Genomic DNA, 27,495 nt, shown 5'->3' with positions numbered 1-27,495 from the left:
GTTGGATCAATAAACGCGATCGATATTTGGAATGGCGATCAGGAATTGGAATAATCTTTTTGGAGAACATCTGATCTGAGGTAAGGAATCTATTTCACCAGTCTTAGGATAATCAGACCTTTTTTCACAGAGATATCAACGTGGGCCCTGTGTGTGTGTGTGTGTGTGTGTGTGTGCGATCAGGAAATAAGAGATTTGATTTTTCCGCCCGCTTCTATAGTGTGCATAAGTACACATGGGGCGGCGTGGCTCAGGGTAGAGCGGGTCGTCCAATGATCGAAGGGTTGGTGGTTCGAATCCCGCTCAAGCCCATGTCCATCACATTGCCGTTGTGTCCTTGGGCAAGACACTTAACCTAGGGCTGGGCGATATGGCCAAAAACGTTATCGCAATAAAATTATTTTCATATAACTCGATATCGATAATTATCGTCGATATAATGTCTGTCAAGTTTAATTAACTTCTTATGCCCGGCACCGATGGACGGGCTATTAATAGACTTGTTTTGCTGCTGTGAATGTCTCAAGTTGATGTCGTCATCAGTCCGCGCACGTTAGTAGTTAGCTAGAGCAAGCGGTGTATCCCATGACAATGTACTAAATATGACCATAAAATACTCTGTTCCGCCCCAATACATTGCAACAACGTCCACCGTATACCCCACACTACTATAACAGTTACCCTCAGAATTCAAAACACACACCAACTCGGCAGGTAAACTATAAAATAGCGCCGTGCAAGCTAATTATCCTAGCCAGCCTTGTTTCCAAGCGGTGTATCCCATGACAATGTACTAAATATGACCATAAAATACTCTGTTCCGCCCCAATACATTGCAACAACGTCCACCGTATACCCCACACTACTATAACCGTTACCCTCAGAATTCAAAACACACACCAACTCGGCAGGTAAACTATAAAATAGCGCCGTGCAAGCTAATTATCCTAGCCAGTCTTGTTTACTACTCGAGTCATACGTCTCTACGTCTCCTTCCGCTGTCGGCCATCTCCTTCACTGATTGGTTGTTAGTGCGTGTGCTCATATCCAAGCTTGGAAAATCGATATATCGAAACTTTGCGACCACGTTTCATGTTTATTTCGAGGAAATAATTTATCGCGATAGTTATCGTTATCGTTTTATCGCCCAGCCCTAACTTAACCTACTTGCCTCGTATGAATGTGTATGCATGTGAATGAATGTTGGTGGTGGTCGGAGGGGCCGTAGGCGATGATTATTCGCCACGCTTCCGTGAGTCTGCCTCAGGGCAGCTCTGGCTGCAATTGTAGCTTACCACCACCGGTATGACTGTGTATGAACGAATAATGGACTCTGTAAGCGCTCTGGGGTCACTGGGGTGTCACGAAGAGCGCTATATAAATCCAATCCATTATTATTTATTATTATTACATAATACTATCGATAATCTAGCGTTTATTTGAAAACGATTCATAAATAGGCCGAAAAATGACAACGTGTTTTGTGTATACAGTAAAGGGCGTTTATCACAGACTCTTCTGAAATCTTCTGGAAGTTTCAAGAAACAAGCGTTTTTCAGGGCGGCTACGTGGCGTAGTGGGCAAGGCGCTCGCCACGAAATCTGGAGACGCTGGGCTTGCCTGTTCGAGCCCAGCGCTCCACATTTGCTTTCAGTTTAGCTGGTAGTCCGTACTAATACACATTGGCCGTATTAGGGGGTGGGAAACTGATGGGTGGGGATCGGGCGTTGTGGACAGCGACTCCTACAGGTCGGTTGGTGCGCCTGCGCAGTAGAATCAGTTAGTGTCGGGGGCAGCGTGAGCCTCCCACGCGTTACTCCTCGCCACTGAGAGATCGAGCTGCACAGGTGAAAAGATGCGACTGCTGTTACCTCAAGTACCGGAGGGGACTTGTGCTATGTATGAATTAGTCCACATTGCAGCCGGCTTGTGGGAGGCAAGAAACAGCGTTCCTGACAGGGGGAGGGTTGAATTGGATGATACGAAATTGGGATGGAGAAAAATATAGAAAAATGGGAGGAAAAAGTGGATAAAAAAAAAAGAAACAAGCGTTTTTCAAAATGGTATAAAACGGAAATGAACCGATTAAAAAACAATCCGTTTCGACAATGTTGACTGCAAACAAGTCATTGATAAGCGACGGCCAGATTAGACACATATAGTAAATGTGTTCACAAATGCGAGTGCTCTATCATTGAAGTGGGTGGTGGCATACGCTTGCTTTTAAACCACGGGACCCGTGGCATCCAAAGTGTTAAACAGCTCCATACCTCCGGCTATAGGGAGGTGTAGTCTGACGTCACTGGTTGTTCTACCCGTACAGGGATTTATCATTGGGAAAATGGATTATCGGCTATTGTAACAATTCTGCCGCATGAACATTGGCAAGCTTTCCATTTTTGCACAAAATGAGTTCCCTTCTACCACTAACATGATTAAGGTTTTTAATTTGTCATAAAAAAATAACTACACTTACCAGTAGGCAGCCTGTTGTTCAGTACACAGCCGCTATTGGTCTGTTAGGCTGTCGCCTTTTCCCCGTCACAGGCAGCTGATAGTACCAAGCTAGCTAGCTAACGTTAACGTTACCCCGCTAACATTAGCATTATGTCTACTGTCGTGAACCATTTTAAATCGGGGTATGTAGAGGAGTTTCGGGAATGAGTCAAATGTGCAGGTCCTCTTCTCAGACCTGTGGGGCAAGCACTGCACACGCATCATGCCGGCTAGCAAGCTAGCTAGCTACACGTCACGGCCGGCTGATAGCACGATAGTAGCCCCTTTCGTGACTGTGATGCACTCGGTGCATCAGTCACGAAAGGGGCTACCACGATAGCTAACTAACGTTAACGTTACAAGCTCAAACACCTTATAACTACTACTACTGTCATGTCCATAAGTTCCCTGGCAGAATACTTTGTTTGTGAGGACAAAGGTATACAAAGAGGAGAGAACCATTTTAAATCGGGGCATGTTAGGAGTTTCGGAAATGCCGGCTAGCAAGCTAGCTAGCTACTAACGTTATAAACTATACACAATACACAATATGTACAACGACACAATGATTTACATTAGTATTTACAGTGATTTAATATGCAGCGAACTAACGTTATACGATTTAAATTATAAATACAAATATGGTAACGTGGTTATGGCTTTTACAAATAGTGGTTCGCTTTAGAGATAAATGGCTATGATCACGGAGCACTAGTGTTGGGTGAAACAGATACTAGCCACAGATTCAGGGTCAATTATTTTCCCATTGTACGAATTGTTAAGCTTATGGAATGTAAGGGAAATCTGATTCTAGGTCTGTGACTAGTAGGCAGGAGGCTACGCTGTGGTGACGTCAGTCAGCAGCGCCAAATAGCAGTGTAGTTTCCCATCGAACGAAAACATAAACGTTGTTATTTTGCTACCTTTACGATTAATTGCGAATATTTTCATGTTGAGTTATAGATTGTGGATAAATACGCACAGAAAGGTACACCATGCCAACGTTAATGCTTTATTTATCTAAAACGAGCCGATTTAGAAATGGTCAATGGGGAAATACATTGCATTCCACAGAGGGTGGAACAGGAAAACAACTAAAATGACGTAACCACTACACCTCCCTATTGATTGAGACCACTATTTGACTTACTTACTTACTTAGTCCTCCTCTTCCTGGTTGGGAAATAAGGATTTGGCGATTTAACGCCATTCAGCCCGGTCTTTAGCTACTCTGTGCCTTCTTGCCTCATGTTAAGATTCATTTCTCTCAGCTCCTCCTTCAACTGTTCTACACCAGGTGTTCTACACCATCTAGGCTCTCTTTCCAGGTGGTGTCCATCTTAATGCTACCTTTGGTGTCCCGTCCTAGTCCTCAGTGAGGGGCAGATCAGCCATCTGAGCCATCAGCAGCATTTTATTTCAAGGACAAGACTATTGAGGTTTACGGTACAGCTCCGCATTTGAAATGTTGTTGGGCCAGAAGAGGCACCCGTTGTGGAAAAGCATTCATCTTTGTCCATGTCTCCTTTTTACCACTCACCAGCATTCTGAGCCATCAGGACAGATTTGACATTGCTGTTATAGAGACTAATCTTAGTCCTAAGACTGTATTGCCTCGACTTCCAGATCGGCTAAAGTCTTGTGAATGCCCCACTAGCTTTGGTAAAGCCTTGTCTTTTTTGGCCCGGTTTTCTTTACTGATAAGACTTCCCAGGTATGTAAAGTCCTTCACATAGTCTAGTGACTCACCGTTGTCAGTGTTAGGGGAAGGGTTGGTGGAGTTTATGCACATGACTTGTGTCTTTGAGGTATTGATGTTAAGACCGGTCTGCTTTGTACAATTGTTCAGCCTATCAGTTTTCTCCTGTAGATGATCTCTCTTTAAAAGGAGAGTAGCCAGGTCATCAGCAAAGTCAAGATCTTCTAAATGGGACAAAAGCGTCCACTGGTTGCCTCTGGGCTTATCTGACGTGGTCTTAACCCTTTCACTGCCGCACTACCAAAACGGTTAACCCTTTCACTGCAGCGACACACAGAAGGTTAACCCTTTCACTGCCACACGGCAGCCGGTTAACCCTTTCACTGCCACACGACATAAGGTTAACCCTTTACTATCACACAACCGACAGCGGCAACCATCGGTTGTGTGATAGTAAAGGGTTAACCTTCTGTCGTGTGGCAGTGAAAGGGTTAATGCATGATCCAGTCGATGATAACCAGGAAGATCATGGGGGAAGAGGATACAGCCCTGTCGTACACTGGATTCCACTGAAAACTGTCGGAGAGCGTCCCGTCATCAATGATCACACTGCATTCAAAATGGTCATAGAACAGACTTATCAAGGTGACGATCGTTTTAGGGATTCCATACAGTATGACCTCACTATTTGACACCTGGCTTTTATTTGAGAATTGACGGTAGTTCGGTAGCTTACCAGACACTAGATAAAACGGCATAACATAAAAATATATAACGACATATATATATATGACCAAACTGACCGATTAATCAGGTCAGCCCAAGCTAAAAGGAAGCTGGAAGAAACGTGTGGAATGGGTGGACATGTCTGGATGTGTAGCAACGCTGTTGCTGTTAAAAGGGCTGTAGGGACAAATCTGCTCTGGGTAAATAAAAGGTGAGAACCACAATGCTTGAGCCGTCATGTGATAATATCACAATTATCACTCGTCTGTGGTACTTCAGGTACTGTGACTTGATGCCGCTGTATATATAGTGTTACTTTATTCATACTTAATTTGACGACAGTGAGAAGCCAAAATAATATCCCATGGGAGTTTTAAATGTCACAATCAATTACAATGAGATAAAAAGCCACACAAGCCAATCAGTAGATGGAAGTCAAGTCCATTCAAGCAGCTGAGTCATCCACTTCTTAACCTCTCACCAGAGACTTTCAAGAACATCATTTGACGGAATATTTGACATGGGTCTTTCATTATTAAAAGATTTGAAATAGTACCACGAAAACAATAGTGTATGAGAGACAATATTAACCCCCCCCCCCCCCCACCCTAACTGTGACAGAGGGCTACTCTAACTTCCACTTAACTGAGGCTCTGGAGAGCAGAACCCCCCCCCCACCCCCAGAAACCCCCCCTTCTCCTCCTAGCTCTCCCCCCTTTCCTCCTTTCACTCCTGCATTAGCCAGCGTTCATTAATCTTCGTGCCGTCTTCTTTACCTAGTCATGTAGAACCGCTCGATGGAGGAAGCACACACACTCACACACACACTCTTACACCTCAACTCTGAGAGTGGGCATAGTCTCGTGTGTTTGTACGTGCGTGCGTGAGGAGGAGGAGGAGGAGAAGGGGGTGGGTGGGGGGGTTGAGTGCCAATTACCAGGTCAACGGAGTGTTGAGGCTCCAGCGCCGGTGAGGAATGAGCTCTTTAGAGGGGAGAGTGGAGGAGGGGGAGGGGTGGTCAGAGTTAGACCGGGCCAATGGGCGTATAATACTGATGGAACACACACACGCACACACACGGCTGGGAGGAGAGGAGAGGAGAGGTGGAGGAGAGAAGAGGAGAGGAGAGGAGAGGAGAGGAGAGGTGGAGGAGAGAAGAGGAGAGGAGAGGTGGAGAAGAGGAGAGGAGAGGTGGAGGAGAGGAGAGGAGAGGAGAGGGAGGAGAGGAGAGGAGAGGAGAGGAGAGGAGAGGAGAGGAGAGGAGAGAGGAGAGGAGAGGAGAGGAGGGGGTTATGGGGGATGTAGGATTGGATGGGCTGCATAGGGGCTGGCTGGTTCCTATGTGGGGATAGATAATGGTAATGAACCCTGGCCCGGGGACTGGAGGAAACGGAGGTGCTTGGACGCGTTAACACAAAGGAGAGCATGCTAGTGGTTCTAGCTAGTGGCTCTACACAAAGGAGAGCATGCTAGTGGTTCTAGCTAGTGGCTCCACACAAAGGAGAGCATGCTAGTGGTTCTAGCTAGTGGCTCCACACAAAGGAGAGCATGCTAGTGGTTCTAGCTAGTGGCTCTACACAAAGGAGAGCATGCTAGTGGTTCTAGCTAGTGGCTCTACACAAAGGAGAGCATGCGAGTGGTTCTAGCTAGTGGCTCTACACAAAGGAGGAGCATGCGAGTGGTTCTAGCTAGTGGCTCTACACAAAGGAGAGCATGCTAGTGGTTCTAGCTAGTGGCTCTACACAAAGGAGAGGATGCGAGTGGTTCTAGCTAGTGGCTCTACACAAAGGAGAGCATGCTAGTGGTTCTAGCTAGTGGCTCCACACAAGAGGAGAGCATGCTAGTGGTTCTAGCTAGTGGCTCTACACAAAGGAGAGCATGCTAGTGGTTCTAGCTAGTGGCTCTACACAAAGGAGAGCATGCGAGTGGTTCTAGCTAGTGGCTCTACACAAAGGAGAGCATGCGAGTGGTTCTAGCTAGTGGCTCTACACAAAGGAGAGCATGCAAGTGGTTCTAGCTAGTGGCTCTACACAAAGGAGAGCATGCTAGTGGTTCTAGGTAGTGGCTCCGCTCACTACAGCTACAGAGCTACCCCCCCCCCCCCCCCCCCCCCCCCCCCCCCCCCACACACACCAAAATATTAATTTCAATTTATTGTTTGTTTTTACTTTGTTCATGCTGTGGTGCTATTTGTTTGTTTGTAATTATTTGTTCATGCTCAGTGTTGGGGCAGGGGGTGGGGGGGGGGGGGGGGGGCGGGGTGGGATGGGGGAGTGTTGTGGGTGTTTGTTTAATTTTCTATAAATTCTGGGGCGGCTACGTGGCGTAGTGGGCAAGGCGCTCGCCACGAATGACGGAGACGCTGGGCTTGCCTGTTCGAGCCCAGCGCTCCACATTGCTTTCAGTTTAGCTGGTCGTTCATACTAATACACATTGGCCGTATTAGGGGGTGGGAAACTGATGGGTGGGGATCGGGCGTTGTGAACAGCGACTCCTACAGGTCGGTTGGTGCGCCTGCGCAGTAGAATCAGGAAGTGTCGGGGGCAGCGTGAGCCTCCCACGCGTTACTCCTCGCCACTGAGAGATCGAGCTGCGCAGGTGAAAAGATGCGACTGCTGTTACCTCAAATACCGGAGGGGACTTGTGCTATGTATGACTTAGTCCACATTGCAGCCGGCTTGTGGGAGGCAAGAAACAGCGTTCGTGACAGGGGAGGGTTGAATTGGATGATACGAAATTGGGATGGGAGAAAAATATAGAAAAAATGGGAGAAAAAGTGGATAAAAATAAATAAAAAATTCTATAAATTCTTGGTGCAAATAAACAGCCACGATGGTACTGTAGCCTAAGAGGTGAGACAGGCTGAGCCTAGAGGTAAAGAGGCCAACCAGTAACCAAAAGGTTGTTGGGGTCAATCCCAAAACCGACAGGAGGGTGGTATTTACATTTGGTCATTTAGCTGACGCTTTTATCCAAAGCGACTTACAAGTTCTGTACGACAAGTCATCAGGAAGGGAACAACTCTATCAGCTGAGTAACAATGTTCATCAAAGTGTTGAGTGCTACAGTGTAGGTTAGTTTATTAGGACAAGTGCATGACAGTAAGGTGAGTTAGGGTTAGAATATATTAATTCATTTCAGATAATGGTTGAAGAAGTGCGTCTTTAGTCAACGGCGAAAGATGATCCCAGCTAGGAGCTAGTGACTGAAGGTGGCTGGTATCCATGGTGCCTACCATCTTTGCCTAAGTGCCCTTGAGCAAGGCACTGAACCTCCAAACGGCTCCAGGGGCGCTGCACTCCCTGCTCTCTGACCTCTCTGATAAAATGCATATGTGTGGGGGACTGTGTGCACGTGTAACTAGGAAGTAACTTCCAATAAATAAATAAAATAAATATCTAAAGTTTAATTTGCCTTGTGTACAAGGACAACAAACCAATCCTGTCATCCCTTTCTTCTCCTCGAGAAGCTGGCTTATGACAGGGAAGGTTGCCAGTTTGAATTCCCAGGCAGCTGGAAAGGGAAGTGAAGGAGCAAGGCACTTGACCTCCAAACGCTCCAGTGGAGTTCCTCTGTGTCATTGTACTGGTGTGTACTGGTGTGTACTGGGCAGCTAACCAGGTGTGTGGAGCAGTGAGTGTGTAACAGGGTTCTCAGTCAAACATCCCTGGGTTAACCCTGTCACTGCCACACTACCACATGGTTAACCCTTTTACTGCGGCAATACAGAAGGTTAACCCTTTTACTGCCACACGGCAAATGGTTAACCCTTTCACTGCCACACTTCCACATGGTTAACCCTTTCACTACCACACTACAGAAGGTTAACCCTTGAACTACCACACTACAGAAGGTTAACCCTTTCACTACCACACTACAGAAGGTTAACCTTTCACTACCACACTACCATCTGTAGTGTGGTAGTGAAAGGGCTAATACATGTCCAGACGGAGGTTGAGCCTCATAGGTGTAATGAAGGCCATTACCATGACAGACTCACACAGGAAAGGCTCCTTCTAGTCACGCAGGTTGTTTGTGTGAAACACTGAAGTGAGCAGGTACTCCAAGCTTGGTAGGAGGCTCTCCACACGCTGTACAGTTCATGCTTTATTCATTGTTTGTTTTTGACTGTGTAAAAGTTCTAGCTTCATCCTTTACTTAAAATGCACTCAAAACTCAGCTCCCTACGCTTCAAACCACCTCACATAACATATGCTTCTCTCTCTCTCTCTCTCCCTCCCTCTCTCGCTCCCTCTCTCCTCCAAAAGCAACCAAATAATAAAGGGGACGCTTTTTTATCTTTGTCTGGCAGTTCCTGGGTCCAAATAGCTCATTCATGCGAACAGTCTACACCTTTTTCCAATGTCCGTTTCCACACACACATATACACACACACACACACGCACGCACGCACACACGCACACACACACACATGCACGCACGCACGCCTGAGGACCTGAGATAAGGATCTCAGGGGTGGCTGTAGTAATGTTGTGGGAATGCAACAGGGAGGAGGGAGAGAGAGTGAGATAGAAAGAGAGAGAAAGAGAGTAGGGCTGAGCGGTGCTGATTAAAGCAGCTTCTATAGTGTGTGTGTGTGTGTTTGTGTGTGTGTGTTGTGTGATTGAAGGTAACTCTGCGGTTCTACCAGAAGAAAAGGAGGCCTCGTCTCCTGGGCTTTATTACAGATGGCAGCAGTTGATGGCAGGGTTAACGTAGAGAGAGAGAGAGAGAGAGAGAGAGAGACACACCACACACACACACACACACACACACACACACACACACGGGTGGTTTCTTCAATCTACCTCGTGGAGATCAATGGGGAGATTGTGCAGCTAAGCAACTGTGTTTGGGGGGGGGGGGACTCAACAGCCATCAAAACGGCAGACATCTGCAAAGCCAACGATAACTTAATCCAATATCATTATGTCGCTCTGCTAGATTTGGGGAAATTCCTGTTGCTATATCCGCTGCACTAAATGCATGTTTAAATTGGATATATGGTGCATGATAGCATGTACAATACTGCTGTGTATACCGAATATATATATATTTATTATATATTTATTCTTACCATATATATATATATATATATATATATATATATATATATATATATATATATATATATATATATCACATCTGTCTGCACATACCTGCATATAATCCTTTTTACATATCTGTAGATACTATATCTATATCTGTACATATCCCTTACCTACTCTTACTAGTTACGCTGCTGGTCAGTATGACTTACTACCATAGTGTCTTTATACCTGTAGCACTGTACATATTAATACTATAACTCTGTACATACATATGATTGGCACTATTGCTCAGTAGTACTAATCTTACTGTTATTGCACTTTACTGTTACATTTGCACCCTGGTTGGATGCCAAACTTCTTTTCATTGTGCTGTACTTACGCTGTAGAATGACAACACATTTGAATCTAATCTTATATGGGAGTTTGGGAGCTTTACGTTTGCTTTCAAATGTTCATTGTGACATGAGAATACAGACAGAAGCAGACGTCGTGGACGAGACGCGAGGGTCGGCTACTCACTGGGACTCCTCTCCTCCACCAGGTCGCAGGCACAGAGGTGGTCCGAATCGATGGAGATGGGCTTCTGACGGATCCAGAACTTGGTGCTGGCCTTCTGATTGGTGACTGGATCGATCTCTACCTTCTCTCCGGAGACGCCTGGGCCGAGGAGAGGGGGAGGGGTGGGAGAGGAGAGGGAGAGGGGAGGAGAGGAGGAGAAGAGGAGAGGGAGAGGGGAAGAGAGGGATAGGAGAGGGAGAGGGGGAGGAGTGGGAGAGGGGAGAGGAAGAGGAGAGGAGAGGAGAGGAGAGATCAATACTTTCGCATCAGAAGATCTCACTATTTGTGATGATCGTTAACAGATTACAAGGAAAATAACTAAACTTAAAGTAACGACAAACACCACCTTCAACCATCAAGAAAACAAACGAACAACAAAAAAAACATAAACCAAGTAAATCCTTCAATCGAGGGGTTCGCGCCCCTCTGTCTTACACCGCAGACCTACCTATTCCCTGACGGCCATTAAAAATCATGGCGTAATCGCTTCCGTGACATCATTAGAATGATGAGCGCTCCGTGGCGTTAATGGGCGCTTTTCACATCAGATCCATCATGTCCGCCAGCCTGGACCCCGCCGTCTCCCTATCTGCACCCCGCTGACATCAGACCGTGAGGGGGGGGGGGGCTCAGACCCAGCCCGCAGAGCGTCGATCATATGGAACTAGGTGGAGTCGTGGGACACACTCCATTAGGTTCCTCTGGTTCGCACATTTCATTGCATTATTTTGTAATAATGTGAAATGTATTATAAACAGAGTGAGGCACTGTAGGACCCATCAGTTTCAAAGTCGTGACACCTGAGGTGCCATTTATATTATCTTTTTTTTTTGTTTGTTTGTTTTACAGCCGGTAGGTTCTGACTAAACACTTCTTTGATAAACAACGCGGCCATTAACAGTAAAACAAACTCATAAAAAAAAATAGAAAAAATGCCCAAGATATTTAGTGCTGCCTTTCATTAGGCTGATGTAAGTGCTTCTTTTCAAAAGCCCATATATTTGATTAGCATTGTTTTATTTGTCTATTTCGTCATTGTAAATGGCCGTAAAAAATAGATGGATAAATTCCCCGGACGGGATGACTCGACAGAATGGGGACGCCTCAAGCTATTTCAATGCCAGCGATGGTGACAGGTTTGTGTTTACATTGTAGGTGCTTCTCCTCTCGCTTCTGATTTGGTTATCAGGCCGGCCATTTGGGTCTGGGATGCACTTTGATGCTCTTCATAAAGCTAGGGGAGTTATAGGCTACACATCCCAGAACTGTGTGCGTGTGCACGTGTGTGTGTCGGTGTGACAAAGGCGAGAGAGAGAGAGAGAGAGAGAGAGAGAGAGAGAGAGAGAGAGAGAGAGAGAGAGAGAGAGAGGAGAGAGAACACGCACAACTCTTGCTCTACCTTCCATTCTCTCTGTCTGTCTCTCTCTCTCTCTCTCTTTCTCAAAAACACACACACACAGAGATACACACATACACACACAGATACACACATGCAGCGCGGCTGCTGGTCTATGACAGGCGTGTCAGCTGTCAATCATGGCACTGAGTGTGAGGGAGTGCAGGCAAAGGGGTGATGAGATGAACCCGGCTGTCAATCACGCGATGGTCACCGCTTCCCACTGGGAGCTGCTGGAACGAGCCAGCCCTACAACCAGCCCTACAACCAGTCCACCAACCAGCCCACCAACCAGCCCTACAACCAGCCCACCAACCAGCCCTACAACCAGCCCACCAACCAGCCCACCAACCAGTCCTACAACCAGCCCACCAACCAGCCCTACAACCAGCCCTACAACCAGTCCACCAACCAGCCCTACAACCAGCCCTACAACCAGCCCTACAACCAGCCCACCAACCAGCCCTACAACCAGCCCACCAACCAGTCCACCAACCAGCCCTACAACCAGCCCTACAACCAGTCCACCAACCAGCCCTACAACCAGCCCTACAACCAGCCCTACAACCAGCCCACCAACCAGCCCTACAACCAGCCCTACAACCAGCCCACCAACCAGTCCACCAACCAGCCCTACAACCAGCCCTACAACCAGCCCACCAACCAGCCCTACAACCAGCCCACCAACCAGCCCACCAACCAGCCCTACAACCAGCCCTACAACCAGCCCACCAACCAGCCCTACAACCAGACCTACAACCAGCCCACCAACCAGCCCTACAACCAGCCCTACAACCAGCCCTACAACCAGCCAGCTCACCAACCAGGCAGCCAGCCAGTCCACCAACCAGGCAGCCAGTCAGTCCACCAGCCAGCCAGCCATTCCACCAGTCAGCCAGCCAGCCCACCAACCAGGCAGCCAGCCATTCCACCAGTCAGCCAGCCAGCCCACCAACCAGGCAGCCAGCCAGCCCACCAGCCAGTCCTACAACCAGCCCACCAGCCAGCCCTACATCCAGCCCACCAGCCAGTCCTACAACCAGCCCACCAGCCAGTCCTACAACCAGCCCTACAACCAGCCCACCAACCAGCCCACCAGGGCTGTCGTAAATACTTCGAAGCTTTGTTCGATGGGTATGGGATTCGAATATGAAAATAAAATTTGAATATATAAAAAAAAAAAAACACTAACACAGCACCAACACAGTACAGACACAACACTAACACAGTACAGACCAGGGAACAAAATAACTGGGCGCCCATCGCCAAATGCGTGTAGATTTACCGTCTGGAGTCTAAAAATAATAGTCTGCCCGCCAGCTGGCGTGTAATTCATATCGATACTCTTATTTTGAAAATCCTGTGCGGGTCTCATTGCTGCCCCAAGCGCAGCTCCAGTCATAATATCTGGGCTCCGGCAGCTAGCAACGTTCAGGTTAATATGATACTCTTATTTTGAAAACCCTCTAGCAACTCCGCGAGTCATATGATATCCGCCCAGTCCGTGTTGTTTCTTGAAAACAGAGCAGCGTTGTAAACAGAGCAGCGTTAACACAGCAGTGAGCCTACAGACGCGAAATAAGTCCGTGCAGCTACATGCTTTGCACCGTCGCCATTCCTTTATGCCCACATCGCCCGAAATTAACGTTTATGTACCAATCACTACAACGTTAACGTCAGCTAACAAGCTAATCCTGATGATCAGACGAGGCAGAGCCACAGTAAACAGCACTGAGGAAAGGGAAATGGGGGGGGTGGGCACTCTCCCCTTCCCTGTGTGTGTGTGTGTGCGTGCGTTTGGAAAGACGACGGAGTCACTAGTCAGGACTCAGGACAGGAGTATATTATAGTAAACTGAGGATTACTGAGGATGGACAGATAATGTTGATATTCAAATATACAATTTTTTGAGAGGAGTGGAAGTTTGAAGACAGACTACAATATGATGCGGGGGTGGTGAGTTGAAACACAGTGTGTGTGTCCCGACCCCACTTCTATGTTTCAATAAATTATTTGCATTTAAAACTATTAACGCTGACTCATTCCTTCAGTCCACTCAAAATTATTCTAATATTCCTTATGTTGTTTATGATATTAATTGAAAATAGCATATGATGAGAGTATTATATGTAATAATAACACATGGCGATATACTAAAAAGCTATTTATAATTTTTGGCTAGTAAAAAATCTGCCCGGCTGGTACTTTTAAAAATCTACCAGCCAAATGGCTGGTAAGTCAAAAAGTTAAGTTTGTTCCCTGGTACAGACACAGTACAGACACAACACTACACAGCACTAACACAACACTAACACAGCACTAACACAACACTAAAGGCCTCTGCATGCTACAGAAACTTCAAAGCAACTGCAACACAACATCGACAAAGCAACAGTGTTTTAGACACTCTGCCTTTATGCTTCTGCAACATCGACGCGCAAAGTTAGTTTAACTAAAGTTAGTTTAGGTTCGTGTTAACATTAGATAATGTACAAAATAAACGTATTTCCGGTGATTTTAGACGTCGCTCTTTTATTTTGAAATCCCCCGACCGGAAGTGTTATAGTGTCTGTTGCTAGCAGCTTAACTTTCTGTGCTTTTCGAGCTAACGTTACCGTAACGTCATTAGTTTCCAATGGAGAGGACCTCGGCTCACATGCAGCTCAAACTACCTATTGGAATAAATTAATTGATTGATGTTTAACTTGTCCCTGTGTGTGTCCAGTCATTTCGACTAGCAAACGTTGTATTTAACGTTAAAGTTACCTCAGGATACCATTGTATTTAGTTGGTTAGCTATGTAGCTAATGTGGATAGCATTTTGTATAGCACCAATGCTAGCTGGCTGGCTACAGCTTTATTTACTAAATTATGGAGGCTTTTTAATCGTCAAGGTAAGAGAGGATTTGTCATGATCAACTGAAGGCGTATGCTATGGAACAATATGTGCTTGGGTTTTCAGAAACAGGCCAGCTATGTGACGCTAATTATTTAGCATCAACGCTGGCTGGCTACAACAATGGCGGATGGTATTCTCTGCGAGACCAATATTATTCTATGACAGCCCCGCCCCCATTCGCTAACCAACCAATCACTCTTCCAGAATCTATTGTTTTTAATACAAATAAACCTCCTGTTCACTGTAAAAACACAACCTAAAACCCCTCCCTACCTCCCTCTCCCAAACCGTTCCTACAACCATTTATTTTATGTTGCATGATCATGTATTATGCATTATATGTTTTACCTCATGGGACGCAAACGTGCAGACACACACACACAGAAAGGGACATTGAACATAGAGAGAGAGTGAGAGAGGCCCCCCCTCCACTGTTTTCTCTATGCCTCTGACCAGGGTTAGCTCAGACTCAGAGGCAACCTAGCTTAGCTAGCGTAAGCAGCTAACGTTAGTTTCGTTCTTTAACACAGCACCAACACAGCACCGACCCAGCACAGACAGAGCACTACCACCACAGTACTGACACATACTTTTATATCAGCGCTGACACGCAGGGACTGGATGGGAAGCAACGCTTCATCCAAACTACATGTGTCCTATGCAAATCCCATTAAGGGCCCCTAGATACGACATCTGATTAAAGAGAAAGGATTCTCTAATGGAATGACAATTACGGATGGCTGCCGAGGAGGAGGAGGGGGGGGGGGCTGGGCCTGCCTGCCACCAGTCCCCGCAGATCCTATTCTCACTTGGACTCTATACATCACCGCCGTTGATGCAATATGGACTCAGTCACTTGTATTGATGATAATGGTTATTAAATTGCCCCCCTTATTTTTCCTCGGCCACATGGAATTGGTTGCTATAACAAGGCCTTAATCCAATTGCTTGACGGAGGCCCTGCCTAATGCCATGTGAAGGGGCCAGATTGAGCGTCACATTGCGGCTTATTAGAAAAATTAAGATGGGGGGGTTGGGGAGGTGAACCCCCAATCCCCCCCCCCCCCGACCGCTGCTGCTCTCCCTGACGCTCGACAGTGGAGACGATTGGCGTCCGAGGGTTGAGGTCTGTAACTGCCTTCTAGGACCATTAGCCCCCATTCCCTTATAGAGCCGAGAGGGACGGTGGCGGTGGAAGGGGGGCACGAACCCGAGCCAACCTCGGGCCGGTGAGTGAGTTGTTCTCCAGCCTAACGAGAGACGACACGTTCCCAATAACCGCCCCGGTAATTCGGCCCATTCGTTTCCCTTGCTGCGCTTAACGAGCTTTATTAAACCGGCAGTGTAGCATCGCTGCCGCCGCCATCTTTTATCATTTGCATCAATTAGAACCCCCCCCCCCCCCCCCAGCCTCACCATATCTATACCAGGGGTGGGCGCTGGTTTGGTGGCGGTGCTCTGATGGTAACGGCGGAGTCTAATCTAATCTGTGGGGTCGAAATTATTCAACCTCTGTGGTTTTATGGCATTCGTGATCAGCGGTTTGAATGCCGCTTGGCGACTCCATATTGAGGTCATAATATTCCAGCGACCCCAATGTAAAAAACAACAACCATGAAATATGAAATTCACATTGTACTAATGTTTAGACCTATCGACAGAAAATATTCCGTTTCCGTTTTAGGACGACAGATATCAAGCTGCTATTTGGGATTTTAATTCAAATTCAAAGCTTTTGAATTTGAGTAGGATTTATTTTCTTTCAAGGGATCCTATGCTAATATTAACACATTCTGCGCCATGCAGTATGCCCATTTTATACCACTCTCTGCCACCGCTGTAAGCCTATGGAGTCGCTCACCTTCTTTGCAGGGCTATAACTTTTAAAATATTATATCTATATCGACATTACTATGGCCCATTCGACATCGGGTATCTATCGTTCAGGATGTGGGAACGTTATATTTTTCCATTCATACATTGTCGTGTTAGTACCGTCGAGAATATAAGTGTTTTTAGACTGTATAGCAGTAATTCCTAGAACGCGCGTTATAGGCCCTGACGCGTATTACACATAATCGATTGGCGTTTCGTTCTTATACAAAATTCAAATGCATATGATCGCTATACATTATGCTCAATCATGCATAAAGGAAATGGGGGGGGGGGGGGGTCGTTTATGATTCCTTGATTGTCACTAACGGCTTTTTTTAGTACGACACCATACGTCGATCGGATAGATTGCAATGAAATAAATGGACAATCGAGCTGGAAATAACGTTAGATTCCTCTGACCTGTGGCCGATGCGTCTGGTGAAAAAAGATTCCAATTATTTGATGTCGATCTGCTAGATCCATTTTCTGTTTGTATGATGCAATAAATGCCGAAAGCATATTGATTCTTGCGTCTCGAAAGCGATTCCATGCACTTGGTGTTTGTCTGAGATCCACGTTACAAGATATCTCGGCCGGAGCTTTTTCCCCGATGCACAGAGCGCCACTTCCGGTTTAGAGTGGAGTGCAACCCGCCCGAAATCCACCAGGCAGCGGTATTGAGGCGTTGAAATATCAGACAGGGTCCAGCTGGCTCCCGGAGCCTTCCTGGATGAATTATGAATGCCAATAGCGAATAAAGGAAATAACGATCATAAAAACGAGTTTACTCGTTGTTGGCGCTCAACGATTGGCGGCCAATAACGAGTAAACTCGTTTTTGGCGCACAATGTGTTAAGGGTCAACCACACAAGTGAACCAAAAACCTGGAGAAAACTGCCTCTAGAGCTTCCCTGAACCTGTGACACCAATAAGTTATAACCGTCGTGTCCTAAGCGCATTGAGAGAGAGAGAGAGAGAGAGGGAGAGAGAGAGAGAGAGAGAGAGGGAGAGAGAGCAAGAGAGCGAGAGAGAGAGAATCTCATGCAAAGACAGAGCAAATGCACTATAAGGCTTTGTGTCCACCGGGGACGTTTTTTTCAAGACGGACAAATTTGAAAAGCAAAAAAAAAAAACTGAGTCTCGCGACTGCCGCGTCTCCGCCACTTCCTCGATGTTGATTGGTCGGTCGAAAAAAGTTACCTTGATGAGCGGCGCTCCTCTCCAAAAGTATAACTATTTTCAACTTTAGGCGCTGGGAGCCGGATACGGAGCCGTTGTTGCTCAACGCCCATGCGCAGTAGAGACCCGCACTGTTATTTCTAGTGTTTACAGCAGAGCTGTCCCAAATAGCTGCAGCTACCATGTGTTGTCAAGTTATTGTTATAAGGAGCCCAGTCCAAGCTACAACAGTCTGCATTCCCTTAACAATTGTTTGTAGTGAGCCGTATTGTATTGTACCCATTCTGCAATCTGTTAAATAAAGTTTACATCCATTCATTCTGCTAGCATTAACGATTGCATGAGCAGCTGGCTAACGTGCGCTAACGTTAGCTACCTACCGTAGCTACCTAGCTACCAGACCCTGTTAGCTCAGAGCTCCTCTTTCAACATAACAAGCATTAAACAAAATGGCCCAGTCATCTATTCACCTTTGTTTAATACATGAGGCGTTGTCTCTAATGTTATCTAGCTACTGATAGCTCCTTATATCATCAGTTTTGTGCTGGCTGGCTAACGTGAGCTAACGTTAGCTACCTACTAACGTTGAGACTAAAACTCCGCTCTTGGTGGTCAATTGTGTTGATGTTAGTTTTGTTTCATCAACAAATGAGGCACACAGTGAATGTATCCGTTTTGTTTATTGCACTTTCTTTGCTGAAATATAAATGCTACGTTGGCTAAATGGCTCACGCGAGGCATTTAAAGATGGTGGACTTGTTGATTTTTTGCAGGAAGTGTATTGGCACATTCAACTTTTCTGATTGGTTGAAAATTGCCTTCATGTTCGCCACCTACTGCCACCTACTGCTTTGGCATTGTACTACATGTATATACATCAGTGTGGTCACGAGGCAAAAACAATGTCTAACTTGCCTGCCATTACGTTGCGTTCTGAAAAGCGAAACTGACCCTGACAACAAAACGAAAACTGGCCATTAGTGTAACCGCAGCCTAAGGCTAGGGTTAGAATTAGAGTTAGGTTAAGGCTAGGGTTGGGTATGTGGTCTTTTTAGTTAGGGTAAGTTGTTAGAGAATAAATGTACTGTAAGTTATTGAAATATCTATATGAAACCAGTGTCTGTGGTGGGGAAGAGGGTCTGGAAGCAGATGTCTCCCTCCGCCCCGCCCCTTCATCTGCCTCCACTGACCTGCCCCAGCCTCCATGACCTTTTCACATCTGACAGCACACACACACACACACATTCCATGTGCACACATACAAACAGATTAAAAAACACACTGTATGCTACTCCAAGTGTACAGGCATGGCGCACACATAAGAATACAGATTTACCAATTGAGACAGAGAGCTAACAACACACACACAGAGCTTGTGCATCTTTTGTTTTTCTTCATTTTCTTCTCTTTATTTGATACACCTGTTAAAATTGTCATCTACTCCCTATAACATCAGAGCTGCTCACCATATCTTGCTAGATATTCCCTGTGTTAACACTTCCTTCGGTCAAACCTTCCAATTTGCTGCTCCCAACAGTTGGAACGAGATGCAAAATATGTTGAAAATGGACTAATTGATCCCCCTCACTACTTTTAAGGACTCCATCGCAGAGTTGTTTACACACACCTGCAACCGTCACCCAGCCTTTTAACTGCAATTTGTCTGTTCTGCTTCATGTCTTACATACCTGGTTGTTTGTTTGATGTGTGTTTTAATAATTTCACATACCTCTGTGACGTATATATCGTCTGTCTCTTTTCTATTTAATATTATTCACCAGGCTGTCGTTATTAGGGATGCACCGATATGAAAATTTGCCACCGAGAGAATCCTATTTGCTTCGATATTCCCAAACTGAATAAATAATGCTTTGATATGCTAAAGATTTTAAAAAGTTAGCAAATCTTCCTCCACGAAAGAAAGAAGGAAAAATAAATAAATAAATGACAAAGCAGTGTATATATAAATATTTTGTAAAAAAAAAAAAAAATTTATAAAAGAGGTATATTAATGGAACATTGAAGGCTGACCATTTATGGTGGACCCATGTCCACAAGTTCATTGTGGCGTTTACATTTTTTTAATTCTATTTATTTTTTGGCTTTCTGTATTTTTCACCCATCCCAATTTAGTCGTTATGCCAATTCCCTTCCTGGTCGTTGTGCGCATTGCCCCACTCACTCATTCACCCACACACCCACCCACTCAGCCACTCACCCACCCACTCACCCATTCAGCCACTCACTCACCCATTCAGCCACTCACTCACTTAGTCACGGACGTTCAGATCACATACTTGCGCTAGCTTAAAAACAGCCCGGTATGGACTTGAAAAGACAGCGATGGTGCAAGATTGGGATGATATATAGGCTGCTAGCATTAGCAAGTAAGTGTAACATTAACCAAACAACTTTCACATTCCACAAGTGGCTGCGCCGAGTTGTGCCGTGGGTCTGGACGGTTTCCTGCTTGTTTAAGATAATAATACAGTAATAATACAGTTTAGGGCCTTTCTGCTTTATTAAGACAGGTCAGTGAGCGACAGGTAATCAGGGAGAGAGAACAGATTTGAACTTGGTGAGCCACCAGAAAAATACTTTTAAGGTTTGTTAACTCATTCAGCACCAATCACGGAAAAAGTCGGGTTAACTCGCCAACCGTTCAGCGCCAATCACGAGAAAAGTCGGGTTTTAATCGTTATTTCTTTTATTAGCTATATCCATTCATTTTCATCCATCCAGCCTGATGTTATCATTGGGAATGGGTCTGAGCTCGCAAAAGGGCTGTGAGGAGGGGATTTTGGCGGAGCCCAATAGCAAACACAGGAGGAGAGAGAATGGAGCGGTTTAGGGTTGTTTAATGTAGTTTCCCAAGCAGACAGTTTTGACAGATGGAATGTGCGACAGACAGGTATGGAAAATGTTCTTGGGGGTTAGTTCAGGTGCAATCCTTGTGCAGTCCGGGAGAAGGTAGACACAGGCTGTGTCGGGGGTGAGAGCAGGGGCACTGCTTTGTGCAGTATCAGCCAGCACGGGAAGGTACTGGAACAGGAGGTCCTGGGCACACGAAGAACAAGGGTTAGAACAGGAAATAGCAATGAGTACAGCAAGGCTTAGGTTCAGTCTTCTTACTTGGAAGGTAGTTTAACACTCCCACGACGAGGAGACAGGACCCGCCAGCTGAAGTACTTTCTGGCTGATGGGTGGATGAGTGACAGCTGTGTTGATGAGGGGATGGGTGACAGCTGTGTTGAGTGGAGAGCTGGCGGCGTGCGAGGGTGTGGGAGAGGATGAGGAGGAGTGAAGAAGGTGTGTGGAGGATGTTAAGGGATGATGAGGAGGAATGAGGAAGGCCCCTGCTGTGATTACAACAGGCCCCCCCCCTCTACGGGCGCCTCCTGGCGACCCCCCGGGCTTGCCAGGGTTGGCCTGATGGAAATCCCAGACGAGGTCCGGATCCAGGATCATCCCGCGGGAGACCCAGCTGCGCTCCTCTGGGCCGTAGCCCTCCCAGTCAACGAGGTATTGGAAGCCGCGGCCGCGGCGACGCACATCCAGCAGCTGCCAGACTATGTAGGCCGGGTGGTCGTCGATGACCAGCGGAGGGGGAGGCTCCGGAGCTGGGGGAGAAACGAGGGATGAATGCGCATGATGGAGGGAAGCTGGAGTTTGACGACTGAGGGGTTAATAATGGATATAATTTTATAGGGACCAACAAAACGGGGGGTGAGCTTGCGGGACACAGACTTGAGCGGCAGGTCCCAGGACGAGAGCCAAACCATCTGACCTGGTTGATAGTCGGGAGCCGGGGTCCGGTGGCGGTCGGCGAAGCAGCGCAGCCCTCGTGTCCTCCCATATCCTCCTGCAGCAGCGAAGGTGGTCCTGCACCGACGGAACAGCGATCTCCTCCTCCTGTGCAGGGAACAGTGGGGGTTGGTAGCCCAGAGAGGACTCGAAGGGGGACTGACCTGTGGCCACGGAGGACAGAGAGTTGTGGGCGTACTCAATCCACGGCAGGAAAACACTCGAGCCGGAGGGGTCCCGGGTCGTCACGCAGCGGAGGGCGGACCCCAGGTCCTGGTTGGCCCACTCCGACTGGTCTGCAGGAGGTATCCGGAGGAGAGACTGACCGTGGCCCCCAGGCGAATTGCGGGCCCCTTGTTGGAGACGATGTCCACCGGGATCCCGTGGAGGTGGAAGACGTGGAGCACCATTCTGAAGCAGAGGGGAGTTTGGGGAGAGCAACAAAGTGCTCGGCCTTCGAGAAACGGTCAACGATAGTGAGAATGACTGTGTTACCGTGTGAGAGGGGCAGACCGGTGACGAAGTCCAGGGCAACGTGCGACCAGGGTCGACCGGGAACAGGGAGCGGACGGAAGAGCCCGGCGGGTGGTCGGTGGGAAGCCTTCCCACGAGCACAGACGGTGCATGCAAGGAAGAAGGCGCGGGTGTCCTCCCTGATGGAGACCCACCAGAAGTGCCGCCTCAGCAGGGACAGGGTACGGTCGATCCCAGGATGACAGGCGAACCGGGAGGCGTGGACCCACTGGAGCACCTGGGAGCGGACAAGGTCGAGGACAAAAAGCCAGTTAGGTGGGCCGTTACCTGGATCAGGCTGGACACGCTGGGCCTCCCGGACGACGGACTGGATCTCCCAGGTGGCGGCGGCCACCAAGCAGGAGGAGGGGAGGATAGTGTCAGGGTGCGCGGGACCCTCTTCGGGGACAAACTGCCGGGAGAGGGCGTCTGGCTTGGTATTCTTGGAGCCCGGCCTGTAGGTCAGGATGAAATTGAACCTGGCGAAGAACAGCACCCAGCGGGCCTGGCGGGAGTTCAGGCGCTTGGCCGTCTGGACGTAGGCGAGGTTCTTATGGTCCGTCCAGACCAGGAAGGGGATCTCTGAGCCCTCCAGCCAGTGCCTCCATTCCTCCAGGGCCAGCTTGACTGCCAGGAGCTCCAGGTTCCCAATATCGTAGTTGACCTCCGCTGGGGTCAGGCGGCGAGAGAAGAAGGCGCAGGGATGCAGTCTCTGGTCGAGAGCGGAGCGTTGGGAGAGGACCGCCCCTACTCCAGTACTAGAGGCGTCTACCTCCACCACGAACTGGCGGGACGCGTCCGGCTGGACGAGGATGGGCGCGGAGGTGAAGCGCCGGCGCAGCTTGGCGAAGGCGGAGTCCACCTTGTCAGACCAGACGAAGGGCACGGAGGGCGAGGTGAGTTGGGTAAGAGGTGCAGCGACCCGGCTGTAGTCCCTGATGAAACGCCGGTAGAAGTTAGCAAACCCCAGGAAGCGTTGGAGCTGCTTGACGTTGGTGGGATGGGGCCAGTCGGACACCGCCTTGATCTTCTCGGGGTCCGCCCGAATCCGGCCGCTCTCTATGATGTAGCCGAGGAACCCGATGGAGGAGACGTGGAACTCACACTTCTCTGCCTTGATGAACAGCTTGTTCTCCAGTAGGCGTTGGAGGACCCGGTGGACATGCTGGACGTACTCCTCCATAGAGTGGGAACAAATCTGAATGTCATCCAAATAAACAAAGACAGAGCGGTTAAGGACATCACGGAGAACGTCATTGACAAGGGCCTGGAAGACAGCAGGGACGTTGGTCAGCCCAAAAGGCATTACCTTGTACTCGAAGTGACCGAGTGGGGTCTTAAAGGCCGTCTTCCACTCGTCCCCATCCCGGACACGGACAAGGTGATAGGCATTTCTGAGGTCCAGCTTCGTGAAAATGGTGGCACCTTGCAGGGGTTCGAAAGCAGAGTTAATCAATGGCAGGGGATACTTGTTCTTGACCGTGATGTTGTTGAGACCCCGGTAATCAATACAGGGGCGAAGGGAGCCATCCTTCTTGGAAACAAAAAAGAACCCTGCACCGACAGGAGAGGAGGAGGGGGTAATAATGCCTGAGGCCAGGGACTCGTGGACGTATTTCTCCGTGGACTCCCTCTCTGGGCGTGAGAGGTTAAACAGGCGACTAGCGGGGAGCGTAGCTCCCGGGAACAGATCAATAGCACAGTCATACTGGCGATGAGGTGGCAGGGAGAGAGCCTGTTGTTTACTAAAAACAGCCTCTAAATCGTGATAAATTGGAGGAACAGCTGAAAGGTCAATAGGTTCGTTGGGAACGGGAGAACCAGCAACTCCCAGTGCCGAACGAGCTGACTGTAGACAAGAGGCGTGGCAGTGAGCACTCCAGCTCGTGACTGAGCCCGTTGGCCAGTTTATTACAGGGTTGTGTAGCTTTAGCCAAGGCATGCCAAGAACGATGGGATTATGGGGGGAATTAGTGACGTGGAAACGGATGTCCTCGCTATGATTCCCTGAGAGTTGGAGGCGGAGAGGCTTGGTCTGGCGGGTTATTCGCGAGAGCAACCTCCCGTTTAGACCTTGAGCATCGCGGGGAATTGGCAAGACGTCAGTGGCAATGTGGCAATGTGGAAGCGGGACACTACCCCAGCGTCAATGAGGTTTTCGTTTGCGCCTGAATCGACCAGCGCGGACAGAGGGAGCGATTGACCATTGTGACAAAGCGTGGCGCTGAATTGCATGTTTGGGCCGGAGCTGGGAGCATAATTAAGGCTTGTACATGCGCCCAGCGTCACTGTCAAGACCCGTCGTTTGGGCGAATCGAGCATGAAGCGATGGAGTGGCCGAGTTGCCCGCAGTACAAACATGCCCCCGTCCTGAGTCTGTGACGGCGTTCGCTGAGAGGGAGGCAAGATCGGTCGAGTTCCATAGGCTCCGAGTCTTCGGCGGCACACTATTGACGGCGCGCTCCGAGTCTTCGGCTCTGCGGCGGGACTTTATTGACGCCGCTAGCCTTTTCACTGCGGCGTTCGTGGACGCGCGTGTCCAATTCTCTGGCTAAATTAATTAACTCGTTAAGGGAAGACGGCTTCTCCTTAGACGCCAATTCATCCTTTAGGACGTCGCTGAGGCCTTGGCGAAAAGCCCCTCGTAACGGCGTGTCATTCCACTCGGAACCTGCTGCTAGGATACGGAATTCAATTGCATATTCGCTCACGCTGCGATTACCTTGGCGGATTGTAAACAAGGCGGCAGTGCTGTCCGAACCCCCGGTGGGGTGGTCGAAGACCTTTCGCATGTCGCCGACATAAGCAGAGTATGAATCGCAGAGGGGGGAACGACTAAAGTGGAGGGCGGTTGCTTATTCTAGCGCGGGACCCGCGAGCAGATCTGACAAGTAGGAGACTTTGGACCTATCACTCTGGTAGGTGTGTGGCTGTTGCCCGAATGCTAATGAACATTGGAAAAGAAAGGCTCGACACTTCGAGACGTCTCCGTCATAACGTTCTGGTGCGGGTACATGGGGCTCCCTGTGCTGGGAAGCAACGGATGGGGTTACAACAGGTGGGGCGTCTAGCCGGGCAGCGACGTATGCATCAAGATGCTCACATTGTCTGTCTCATTCCTGGGGAAATGTTCTTGGGGGTTAGTTCAGGTGCATTCCTTGTGCAGTCCGGGAGAAGGTAGACACAGGCTGTGTCGGGGGTGAGAGCAGGGGCACTGCTTTGTGCAGTATCAGCCAGCACGGGAAGGTACTGGAACAGGAGGTCCTGGGCACACGGAGAACAAGGGTTAGAACAGGAAATAGCAATGAGTACAGCAAGGCTTAGGTTCAGTCTTCTTACTTGGAAGGTAGTTTAACACTCCCACGACGAGGAGACAGGACCCGCCAGCTGAAGTACTTTCTGGCTGATGGGTGGATGAGTGACAGCTGTGTTGATGAGGGGATGGGTGACAGGCTGTGTTGAGTGGAGAGCCGGCGGCGTGCGAGGGTGTGGGAGAGGATGAGGAGGAGTGAAGAAGGTGTGTGGAGGATGTTAAGGGATGATGAGGAGGAGGAATGAGGAAGGCCCCTGCTGTGATTACAACAAGGGCAAATACCGCCGCCTACGCCTTCCAGCCGGTATTGCACTAGAAATGGTGTAGTTTCTTTTCTGGGCCGCTCTGAGCTGTGCGGGCGGGGTTTAAATACTCCGGCAGGACTATCGTTTACAACGTTACATCTGCGATGCTGCCCCCCCCTTCATATGCAATGCCGGGCAATGTGGGACGGACCTCCGCGAGCAGTATTTGGAATGGCGATCAGATAATTGGATTATTTCTTTTGCATTACATCAGAGACCAGGTAAGGACTCTAATATAAAATCTTGCGTTGATCTGATATTTCTTTCTACCACGATCGAAGCTGTCTGTGTGTGTGTGTGTGTGTGGCCGTTTACCGTTGGGTGCAGGAGGTTGGGGGGGGGTGGGGGGAGCGCCACGCTACGAGGGCCATTTCATGTATGCACAAGGAAGGATAATAATGATAATCTAGCGTTGATTTCAGGAAGATTCGATAATCAGGCGAAAAATTACAACATGTTTAGTGTATTCCACTAAAACGCTATTATCGCGTCTTTTCCTGGGATTACTAAGAATCACCAAAACTATACTCATATTCAAAACGGTATAAAACGGAAATGTACGGATGAAAAAACAATCTGTTTTGTGCATGTTGACTGGAAGCAACTCACTGACAATCGACAGGTGTATTAGACCCATAGCTATAATATAAGATATATTTTAAGCACTCGCAAATCTCGCAGTCTCCCCATTGATTAAAGCGATGGCGTTCTAGCGCCCCCCCCTGGCTCATTAAGCGATGGCGCTGGATGAGTTAAGAAAGATTATTCTTAACAACAAATATTACAATTATGTTAAATGACTGAGAAATTGCAAGACCTGGAAATGATCACATACATTTTCCAGTTTCCCAGACTTTCGTAGGAAGGAACCCTAGGGGCCCTCGACAGCAAAAGTCCCCCAAAAAAACATAATTATTATAACAATATTTTTTAAGAAGTGTTTTCAAATGTAAAAGTAACATTTTGATAAGAGCCATGGGAAGGATGAGAGGGATAGAAAGATAGTGTGTGTGTGGTGTGTGTGTGTGTGTGTGTGTGTGTGTGTAGTGGATTGGCTTCAATACGATATCCCCTCCACCACAAACTCCTGTAAAACCCCTCAAAGGTTTGTCAGCTCAGCTTAACGGCACCTAGCGCTGCTCCCTCCGTTCTCCCCCCACTGTGTTTTAATCTGACACGACCAAGGTATCTGACGGCTGGTTAAGCCGGGATGTTCGCCTACCGACGTCGCCTCCGAAACCCCAGGAGCCCTGTATCTTAGATGAACACCGGCGACTGTGCCGGAGACATTCGACAGGTCCTAGGTTTAAACCCCCCCCCCCCCCTGGTCACAATCACATCGCAGGGCTATGAGTCTGGGTTTAGATTCAATAATATGGGCTTAAGTGAGGAAGGCTATGTGTGTAAATGCGAGGTTCGTTCTGTGGACGACATGATGAAAAGGATGAATTCGATTATTGACTAGAGACACTCCCAAGCTAGGAGATTAGTCAATACGCTCAAGTCCAAAAGTTCTGCTGCGGCCCTATTAGGAAAAAAGATTAAATATAGGCCTATATATATAATAATAAAGAAAACAATAAATAAATAAGATATACTTAATTTAATTATTTTTTATTACTATTAGTGCTGTCAGGCGATTAAAACAATTAATCGAATTAATTACAGGATTTGTAATTAA

General features: G+C 47.9%; 1 protein-coding gene across 1 annotated transcript in view; it reads right to left on the bottom strand.

The window, feature by feature from the left end:
* The window catches only part of mapkap1 (MAPK associated protein 1), a 155,888-nt gene that overhangs the window by 14,989 nt on the left and 113,404 nt on the right, over positions 1–27,495 (bottom strand). Inside the window, 1 exon segment of the mRNA XM_084324727.1 lies at positions 10,492–10,629. Coding sequence (XP_084180853.1) covers positions 10,492–10,629 — 138 coding nt within the window.

The sequence above is a fragment of the Notolepis coatsorum genome, assembly GCF_963971535.1.
Source record: "Notolepis coatsorum genome assembly, chromosome: 11".
NCBI classification, from domain to species: domain Eukaryota; kingdom Metazoa; phylum Chordata; class Actinopteri; order Aulopiformes; family Paralepididae; genus Notolepis; species Notolepis coatsorum.
The sequence above is the reverse complement of the archived record's forward strand: the minus strand, read 5'-3'. Positions and strand labels throughout refer to the sequence as shown.